This window comes from Centroberyx affinis, unplaced genomic scaffold (assembly GCF_046629955.1).
Source record: "Centroberyx affinis isolate AG114_WGS23_722 - 3 ecotype Tasmania unplaced genomic scaffold, CSIRO-AGI_Caff_v1 ptg006300l_1, whole genome shotgun sequence".
Lineage (NCBI taxonomy): Eukaryota > Metazoa > Chordata > Actinopteri > Beryciformes > Berycidae > Centroberyx > Centroberyx affinis.
Genome location: NW_027283203.1, coordinates 112,739 through 123,331, shown reverse-complemented (window position 1 = coordinate 123,331; position 10,593 = coordinate 112,739). Strand labels below are relative to the sequence as shown.

The following is a 10,593-nucleotide window of genomic DNA, read 5'->3' as shown; positions in this document are numbered from 1 at the left end:
GTAATATAGGAAACACTCGTCTATAATTTAATAAGGCTAGGTGTAACCCCCCCCCCTCCCCCTTTAAAAAAATAAACAAAAAAAATGATGTCTCCAGTTATGTGTTATGTGTGTAAGGGCGTGATATTCTGTATGCCTGTGATGAATGTTCATCTATGGTTTTGATTAAAACAAAACATATTTTCAGACTCTGTGTGTGTGTGTGTGTGTGTGTGCGTGTGTGTGTGTGTGTGTGAGAGAGAGAGAGAGAGAGAGAGAGAGAGAGTGAGAGTGAGAGTGAGAGAGAGAGAGAGAGAGAGGGAAAGGGAAAGGGAGAGAGGGGCAGGGAGGGTGCGTGCGTGCGTGCGTGCGTGCGCGCGCCCACACAGCGTGGCTGCATTGTCGCAAGAGGACAGGCTGGTTGTCCAGTCGGCTCGTAACCCAACTAGTCACAACAACCTCAGGTAGAAGCCATCCGACTGGACATGCGGGTTTGTCTGTGTTTTCTCTAGACATATAGTTTACAACGCAGAGTGCAAGAGGATTTATTGTTTCTATGGAGTAACGGTTGCTGTCAAGGCTGGCTGGTACGCAGAGTGGCAGACGACAAACAGCCTCCTTCACCCCGGCGCCGGGAGCCACCAGCCGGGCGCTGGGTACCGAAGAGGTTGGCTAGCTACTAGCTAGCTAACTGGCGTTAGCTGGAGAGCCTGTCACATCATCATCTTCAACCATTTCGCTGTATTGACGCCAACAGGTCAGCTACTCTCAAACGACGTCTGTTTCTTTCAGCGGACAAAGAGCTTGTTTTGAATGTTAGGGATATGTTTGCCATTGTTAAAGTAACAAGGGAACGACAAGCTAACCATAGCCGTTAGCTAGTGGGCTAACGAGCTAGCTAATGTTAACCATTATCCAAACTGGTAGATAATGTTAACGTAAGCAGCCGTGAGATGTCTGTGGTTAGACAGGACAAAAATGACTAGAATTGGTTAACTAATTGCAGCTTAATTTTTTCGCAGTCGTTTGAAAATTGTCCAAAAAGTCACTGTGTTATTGTAGCTGTCATCTCTGAACTGTCATTGCCCTCCCCGTAGCTAGCCTGCTGCTAATTACTGTGAATTCTACTTTGACACATGCAGTGAGAGTGTATATCATGATGTTGTTGTTTTTTTCCCCTTTCCTTTCCTCCCAACATATACACATTTCAGTGACAGCGCGAGGATGGATTGAAACATGAAGGGTGGAACTGTCACATCATCAAAATAGGGGAGCTTCTCTCTTAGGTATGCATCACAGATTCTCCTCTCTCCACCATCTGATTCATACGCCAATGACTGTCCAGCAAATACACTTTATCCCCTGTTTTCCTTTTTTTTTTTTTTGCAATTGACAGCTGGCACCGCAGAACTTGTTTCAAGCACCGAACAAAAGCAATGAAATGAAAGCTTTTCTCATGTTTAATATCTTTCAGATGGGCTACAGGGTTTATTCATGAAACCACTGTGTTGTCCAATGTGACACAATTGACCAACCATTCTGTTAACCACACAGAGATTGCGTCGCACAGACTGAGCCTCCCTTTGATGTTACAATCTGCCATTTGCTAGACTAGTTGTGTAGTTGCGTTTCAGCATTCAAAGCAGGCTTGTGTCTAGGCCAATGTTTCCTCACTCCCCACATCCTGTGCTGTGAGGAAGCTTCCTCTTCTGTCCCTTAGTGGTTAGCTGCATCCTGATCGGGGTCACAGATTAGGGCACTGCTCAGCGGGTGATTTGTTCCAACGCGGGGTTGTCGTTTTTTTTTCTTTTCTATTCTTGCTTTTTCTTTTTGTACACACTGTGCTCCCATTCATTCATTCGAAGATTGTTTTTTTCCATTGTTTTTTTTTTTTTTTTTGCATTTCTGTCTTGATCCCACCTCTAAAAATCTTAACAAGGTGGGTAGTGAGGGGAGGTAAAGTGCTATTTTTATTAAGTTTGAGGATGAATTTCAGAATGTATGCTATCCCCCTCTTGTTCTTTCTGGTACTGCTTGGAACTCCAGCTTAAATCAGATTTTTTTTTGCCCTGAAATGTAGCCAGGCCTAATAATTCATGCCATCTTTCTCACCATCGCGTTATTTCGTCATAGTTTGCACGCGAGATCGTCAATTCTGTTCACACAACAACATCTTTTCCAAAGCTGTAAATATATTATAACACATGCAGTCCAGGGACAAGTGGAAAATAGAATGATCAAAGTCATAGAGTTGTCTGAAATGCTCTAATTGGAGGACTCTAGGTCGATGGTTCTCAACGAGGGGTCCGGGGACCACCAGGGGTCCCTGAGAGGGTTCCAGGGGGTCCCCAGCAAATTGATGAATAAAAAAACTTCACCATTATTTCATTTACAAGAAGTGAACACAATTAGAGAATGTAGAAGAATGACTATTTTGATCCTAGTTTCTCTGTTATCTCTCTACCTACAATACAGATAGTCATGGGATTCTGGACAAAATCATATCTGACAATAAAAATGTTCTCAGAGTTGGGTCCAACAGCCACAATTCTCAACAAATGGGGGTCTGTGGCCCTAATGTGGACTAAATTAGGGGTCCTTGATATGAAAAAGGTTGAGAATCACTGCTCTAGGTGACATATGAAGGCAAGGGATTACTATGCTCCATGTGTGAGTAAGCAGAAGGCAGGAGAATCTCTTGCTCAGTCATATTCTCTCCGGTCTGCTCGGTGTCCAATAACCTCGGCGAGTGTACAGTAGTAGGAGAATCCAACAGGACATGTGGACACACACACACACACACACACACACGCAACCACACTCTCACACCAGCCAGCTTACTTCCAGGCAGTGTGTTACTCCATAATACAGTTGTCGTGTGACTCACAGTGTGACTAAACGAGCCTGGCTATCTCTCCGTGCGGCGGGACACCGGAGAAGAAGCAAACAAAGCACTTCCATTCCTGAGAGTTGTTTATGGCCATGTGTCGGCTGAAGTTCAAACCGAGGCGCGATGTCGTAATTTCCTAAGAGCCCCCCCCCCCCCGCTTGACACGAGTTTCGTTCCCATCGCTGTGTCACAATCCCCCTAGTTGAGTCACTGTGGTGTTATTGTGTTTGAGAGCGGCGGGCCCGAGCCATCCATCCCGAAAGAGTTGTGCCACTGAGGTCCCCCGTGACCCATTTATTTCCCAGCGCTTCACGACAGAAAGTTCAATGAGCTGATGTCGACCAGCCATAACAGACAGTCCGGCCAGCGAGCAGCGTCTTGGCTAACGTTCCTTCGTGAGAATTTTTGTGTTCCAGAAAAGAAAACGGCTGGATGACTGGAGGTTTTCTGGAAATGTTCCTGACCCCGCAGTGTCGCAACCGTTAGGCAGAAGGCCGTGCGGTGGATTTAGGTTCGCATGGAGGACTGGCTTAGCGTGTGGGGCCGTTAACCGCTGGCATTGATTCAGCCCTGCTGGTTCCTCTTGACCAGGGAGAAGCCAGCAGTGTGGTGAATGTTGAGAGAGGCTAGGTTAGGTTAGCTCCCGCCACATGCTGCAAAGGTCAGTGTCCATTTAGGGCTGCAGCTAACGATTATTTTCACTGTCGATTATTTTCTGGATTAATCGATTAGTTGTTTGGTCTTTAAAATGTCAGAAAATGTGGATCAGTGTTTCCCAAAGCCCAAGATGACGTCCTCAAACGTCTTGTTTTGTCCACAACCCAAAGATATTCAGTTTACTGTCATAGAGGAGGAAAGAAACCAGAAAATATTCACATTTAAGAAGCTGGAATCCGAGAATTTTGACTTATTTTTCTTAAAAAATTACTCAAACTGATTAATCGATTATAAAATAGTTGGCGATTAATTTAATAATTGACAACTAATCGATTAATCAATTAATCGTTGCAGCTCTAGTCCATATATTATTAATCTTTCATGCTTTGTTTTAAAAGGCCTGTTTGGATCATCCGGAGATGCCTCTGTCCTCCGGTTTAGGTTCTGTTTCTGTTTTTATGGCATTTCTTACATAGTATACAGGTGAGGACAGGGCTCTTCAGTATAGACAGAAATAATATTACTTTTTATTTGCTGAATACAGTGATACGAATTGCATTTCACAGGGATACACCTTTCTGTAAATTCTTTTTAAGGCCTTAAAAGATGTAAAAAAAAATCGGAGGGGGGTTGAGCTGCACATTTTTCTGCTCAGTTTGAATAAAATGTTATGCAACTTGATTTGTAGGCCATAGTTTCTGCACAGCACAAGAAGACCTTGTTTACAAAGCTGTGTGGAAAACCTCTCCCTCCAAGAAACATATGGCATCCTTTTGCACTTTTAAAATCGCTGTAGAAAGATGGGGTGGCATGTGATGAAGGTCTGGAAGATAAAGGTGCTGGATTTGAACCCAAAAATGTTCATATCAAGGACCCCTAGTTTAGTCCACATTAGGGCCACGGACCCCTTTTTGATGAGATTTTGTCTCTCTGACCCAAATCTGAGAATATTTTTACTGTTAGATATGATTTTGTCCAGAATTCCGTGACTGTCTGTATTGTAGGGAGAGACATAACAGAGAAACTATGATCAAAACAGTCATTCTTCTACATTCTCTAACTTCTTGTAAATGAAATGCTGAAGTTGAACGATTCATCGATTTGCTGGGGACCCCCTGGGACGCCCTCAAGGACCCCTGGTGGCCCCCCCGGACCCCACGTTGAGAACCACCGCTCTAGACTTACCAGATAGGCGCTTTAGCCGGCTGAACTCCCCAAAAAGACACCGACTTCTCTCTGTCTTTTATATTTAGTGTCAAGCGTCAACAAGTCGAGTCAAAAGTTTTCTATATCCAGCAAGGAAAATATGGTGTGAGTGGGTAAGGATGCTTTCTCAGATTGTTTAGGATCTGAAGAGAGAGTCTGTCAGTTTGTCCTGTTCCTTCAAAGGCAGGGTTTCCCCGAGAATCTTTCACACACAGTGGCACCGCTTTATCATTAGGGACAGTAAAATTATATTCCTACTGAAGTAGGGCTGGGCGATAATTCAATATTATCGTTTATCGTCTTTCAGTGGAATCGTATCGTGATGATATGAAGATATTTTGATATCGTGACACACATTTCTGCTGTCTGAATTGATGACGACAAGCAAATTTTACTTAAAATCTCTCATAAAATGAGGTATGGTAGGAATATTATTTGAATATTTCTGTTTTGTTTGACATCACACCTAACATCACCATTCGGTTCAATGAGATGAACATTCATTTGATTATTTAACGTGATTTTGCATACATGAACCATATCGTGATATATATTGATATCGAGAAAAATCCTTATGATTATCATGATAGTGATTTCAACCATATCGCCCAGCCCTATACTGAAGTATGAATTCCAAATTCAAGGACCAGAATTTTTGGTGCTGTAAAAAGTAGGAGGCAGTGCTGTTGCAGGGATTGGATATAGAAGGCATAATAGAAAGTCCAGCATTATACGGTACATTTTATGATACCAAACAGACACAAATCTGCATCAAGGAGCGGAATTCTTTTTGTTTTCCTCCAAGAGACCGCTGGGAAACTATCTGAGTCAATGTGAAGTGAGCGGACAGATAAAGTTATGGATTTCATTTCAGTTGAAAGTGGCTTGTACAACAATTTTGTCAAGGTGTAAAACCGCCTCCGAGACATGTGGCCCACGTTTCTGTTAAGACGCTACTCCGGGGACACAGAGAGAAACCTCCCAGCCAGGCCTTAAGACAGTTTTACCCGTGTTGTTGTGTTTTTTTTTTGGCAAGGCATGTCAGGCTTTCATACTCCAGTGCGGGATTTAGCTTGCACATGCACACCAGGCCGCTCAGATGGAATATATTCACTTGGCAACTACCTACAAACTGCTTGTTTCTTTGCATGCACAGCACCCAGCATTTTTGAGGATGTGCACGGGTGCTTCCCTCCACTTTGTGTGGGCGTAAACTAGTGTTTTATTTTATTTTATAATTTTTTTTTAATCAAAACATAATTGAGAAGACAATAATACAATAACCAAGACAATAAAGTAAAACATTAAAAACACTAAATCAAACAGTGCTCTCTGCCAGCCTTTAACTGTTGGTACTTTGTCATTAATCCACTGTAACAGAATGTTTTTCCTTGATACAATATAATCTTTTTTTATTAATTGATTTTATACCCTTGGTTGGAAGGCCCAGTATCAAAGACACTGGGTCCAGTTCCAATTCTAAACCCAATATTTTTTCCATTTCATTTAACACACTGGACCAATATAGTTGCAATTTACGACAAGACCAGAAACAGTGGGTTAAAGTACCGATATCCGTTTTATATTTAAGGCACCTGCTCTGTTACGATTACAAACTGAAACTGAGTTTGCATGTCTCCAAATATCTTCCCAATCTTCATTATTAATTTTGATAGATTGCTCTTTCTCCCATTTGCCCTTACGTCCCTCTTTACCCACAGATGAGACTGAACATAAGGTTTTATAACACAGACTCATTGCTAATTTTCTGGTTGTATGAAATAATATTCTTTCAATAGGTGATGGTTCGGGATTGTTAATTAACGTTGTGCTATATATTATGTAGTGTAACTAGTGTTTTCTGATGACGTATGCATTACGTCTTTGTACCAGGATTGCATAATGTTGTCTACAGGGGAAAAAAACATGAAGTCATGCTTTTGACTACTGATGTTTGTAGCCTTCCTTTGTTTCCCTGATCAGAGGGGAAATGCTACTGTGCAGAAGCAAAGGCCTACAGACTAAATTCAAAGTAAAATCATAAGCATTACTGTCATTTTTTTTTTCTGCCAAATTTTGAAAGGTTATTTTTTTTTTCCAGCCTGTGCTTTACTCTGTGAGCTTGATACTAGTGCTAGTATTTGTGTTGCCTTTCAGGTTGTGCTCTGCAGCTGATCTGTGTGAGTGGGCTGGAGGACAGAGAGGAAGATGCCTCCCAGGCCGTCCTCAGGGGAGCTATGGGGCATCCACCTGATGCCTCCCAGGTACGTCACGCTAAATTCTCTTTGGGATGCAAATGCACTGTCTAGTTGTTTTTTTTATATTCCCATTTGTACATACTGTATGTACGATTAGGACAATTAGAAGCCTAAATTGGAAAAATCATAGATGCTCTGATGAAGGCATACATGCTGAAATGCATTGACCTGATGTTAGCCATTAATAAAATGATGGTATAATTGAGATGAAGTATATATCCTGTTTTGTTTAATAAGCTCTTGGGAGTGCAGCCAGTTCCATGTTTTTTCATAGATTTGTTGCCAAAAGTCAGATTGTAGTTTTTGGCAGAGCAACCGACCAGAAAAAGGTTATGCAAGGAGGCACACCTGCTACATGTTTTTCACTTGGAAAAATCACAGTCAACCAGTGAACAATATATTAAATGCCATATTTGTAAAAATGATTTTATTACTTTTCATGAGAAATATGCAAGAATGATAGTTTGTCTGATATTGGTTAAACTTCCTAAATGTATTAATATTAAAGTAGCCTAAGATATTTCCATGAGTTGGCAAATGAAGGCCTATCTCCAGTTTTTGTCCAAAATAATTGCCCGAGTCATTTTGTCTTTTTGGTTGTAGCAATTGAATAACATTGAATTTTTAATGTTATGTCTTTTATTATCATTTTTCAACTTTCATATTCATTTTTCTTTGTATGCTTTTGGACTAAGTTTTATTTTTTATTTTTTTAAACAATATGTTTTATTGGTTTTAGTATTTTACACATAATACACATAAAAACACAAAATTATCAAGTGTGATAAACATAAATTCAACAACAAAAACAGACAAAACAAACCAAAAAATCTACAAAAACACATCAAAATCAAGCAGCAATATACAGCACCCTTATTTTAACTGCACATTCTCATTCTCCAGGAAATCTAGTAGTGGAGTCCATATTTCTGCAAAATCATTCGCTCTTCCCCTGGATATATGTGTCATTTTCTCTAGAACAAGACAAGACGCCATCTCTTTTATCCATGCGTGTATAGAAGGTGCATCAACCTTTTTCCCGAAGAAGACCGAAGTCTTATCAATAATGAATTGTTTCATGGTGATTATCACCGCAGGATCCTGGTGGACTGTCTGCTGCCCAACGGGATGATCCTGACCCTGGAGTGTCTCCGCGAGGCCACGCTCATCACCATCAAACACGAGCTGTTCAAGGAGGCCAGGAAGTACCCCCTCCACCACCTGCTGCAGGAGGAGACTTCCTACATCTTTGTCAGCGTCACGCAGGTAAGGGGAGCTCGGGGTGGGGGTGGGGGGGGGGGGGGGGGAGAAGAAAAAGGTGGAATAGTCTTTGTTTTTCCGCCTGCAGGAAGCGGAGCGGGAGGAGTTCTACGACGAGACCCGCAGGCTGTGTGACCTCCGCCTCTTCCAGCCCTTCCTCAAGGTCATCGAGCCGGTCGGCAACCGAGAAGAGAAGATCCTCAACAGAGAGATCGGTGAGAGCCCCTTCTCTTCTACTGCCACTGGGTCTGTTCTGTTCTGTTCTGTTCTCTTCTGTTCTCTTCTGTTCTGTTCTGTTCTGTTCTCTTCTCTTCTCTTCTCTTCTCTTCTCTTCTCTTCTCTTCTCTTCTCTTCATCTCTTCTAGTGCCATTGGGTCTGGTCTTTCTTTTCTTCTCTTCTCTTCTCTTCTCTTCTCTTCTCGTCTCTCCATCTCTTCTACTGCCACTGGGTCTGGTCTTCTCTTCTGTTCTCTTCTGTTCTCTTCTCTTCTCTTCTCTTCTCTTCTCTTCTCTTCTCTTCTCTTCTCTTCTCTTCTCTTCTCCTTTCTTCTTCTCTTCTCTTTTCTTCTTTCCTCTCTTCATCTCTTCTAATGCCATTGGGTCTGGTCTCTCTTCTCTTCTCTTCTCTTCTTTCCTCTCTTCATCTCTTCTAGTGCCATTGGGTCTGGTCTCTCTTCTCTTCTCTTCTCTTCTCTTCTCTTCTCTTCTCTTCTCTTCTCTTCTCTTCTCTTCTCTTCTCTTCTCTTCTCTTCTCTTCTCTTCTCTTCTTTCCTCTCTTCATCTCTTCTAGTGCCATTGGGTCTGGTCTCTTTTCTCTTGTCTTCTCGTCTCCTCTTTTCTTCTCTTCTCTTCTCTTCTCTTCTCTTCTCTTCTCTTCTCTTCTCTTCTCTTCTCTTCTCTTCTCGTCTCTTCTCTTTTCTTTTCTTCTTCTCTTCTCTTCCCTTCTCTTCTTTCCTCTCTTCATCTCTTCTAATGCCATTGGGTCTGGTCTTTCTTCTCTTCTCTTCTCTATTCTTCTCTTCTCTTCTCTTCTCTTCTCTTCTCTTCTCTTCTCTTCTCTTCTCTTCTCTTCTCTTCTCTTCTCTTCTCTTCTCTTCTCTTCTCTTCTCCTCTTCTCTTTTCTTTTCTTCTTTCCTCTTCTTCTTTCCTCTTCATCTCTTCTACTGCCATTGGGTCTGGTCTCTCTTTTCTTCTCTTCTCTTCTCTTCTCTTCTCTTCTCTTTTCTTCTTTCCTCTCTTCATCTCTTCTAATGCCATTGGGTCTGGTCTCTCTTTTATTCTCTTCTCTTCTCTTCTCTTCTCTATTCTTCTCTTCTCTTCTCTTCTCTCTTTTCTTCTCTTCTCTTCTCTTCTCTTCTCTTCTCTTTTCTTCTTTCCCCTCTTCATCTCTTCTACTGCCATTGGGTCTGGTCTCTCTTTTCTTCTCTTCTCTTCTCTTCTCTTCTCTCTTCCCTAAATAGGTGGTAATTTATAGAGGGATCTCAAAACAGCTGTGTTTATTTACAAAAAATATATATATGGAGAAAATCTAATTTGTTGCTAATATTTCATGTGAAATACCCAATAAGAAAAAAAGAAAGAAGAGACAGAAATGGCAAAAGATAATTAATAAAAGCCTCAGTAAATGACTAGCTATTTTTTATTAAGAAGCAGCATGTCCGGTTTGTGCTTGGTGTACTTCACACAGCTGGGTTCCAAAGTAGCTAAATATTATAATATCTCAAAATTGACCAATCCAGCCAAAATTGCCTTAAAAGACAGTGAAAAACATTGTGCTTCCCTGCGTGTCGTGTCAGGTTTTGCCATCGGCATGCCGGTGTGCGAGTTCGACCTGGTGAAGGACCCCGAGGTGCAGGACTTCAGGCGGAACATCCTGAACGTCTGCAAAGACTCCGTGGAGCTGAGGGACGCCAACGGGCCCCACAGCCGAGCGCTGTACGTCTACCCGCCCAACATCGAGTCCACACAGGAGCTCCCCAAACACATCTACAGCAAACTGGACAAAGGTAGGTAGGCAAATGGAGGAAATGATGATGATGATGAGGAAATGAGAACAGAAAAACAAGCAGTGAGAACTTTAGCCCGTTGACAATACTGGATCATCACAAGCCAGGTTTAAAAATGGCTAAGAACCAATGAATGTGATCGATGTGCTATTAGTGTGAAGCCATTGTCTTAAGAACAATACTTGGAGAAGTAGCGGAGAGTAATCAATATCATAGCAAAAGAGGCAGAAGAGCTAGGCTATTGTTTCTGGGTCTTTTTTTTGTTTTGCTGCTTAAGAAAGAAATCGATTTATTGATTCTTTTTTTCCCCTCAGCCTCCATGTCACTCTCTTTTCTC

At 41.9% G+C, this 10,593-nt stretch overlaps 1 protein-coding gene across 1 annotated transcript in view; it reads left to right on the top strand.

The window, feature by feature from the left end:
- The first annotated feature begins 1,210 nt into the window (after positions 1-1,210).
- Positions 1,211-10,593, top strand: part of LOC139638343 (phosphatidylinositol 4,5-bisphosphate 3-kinase catalytic subunit alpha isoform-like) — a 32,466-nt gene continuing 23,083 nt past the window's right edge. Inside the window, exons 1-5 of the mRNA XM_071512456.1 lie at positions 1,211-1,265; positions 6,890-6,996; positions 8,088-8,256; positions 8,339-8,465; positions 10,047-10,256. Of these exons, the coding sequence (XP_071368557.1) occupies positions 6,941-6,996; positions 8,088-8,256; positions 8,339-8,465; positions 10,047-10,256 (562 nt within the window). The 5' untranslated portion in view covers positions 1,211-1,265; positions 6,890-6,940. The remainder of the gene's footprint in view (positions 1,266-6,889; positions 6,997-8,087; positions 8,257-8,338; positions 8,466-10,046; positions 10,257-10,593) is intronic.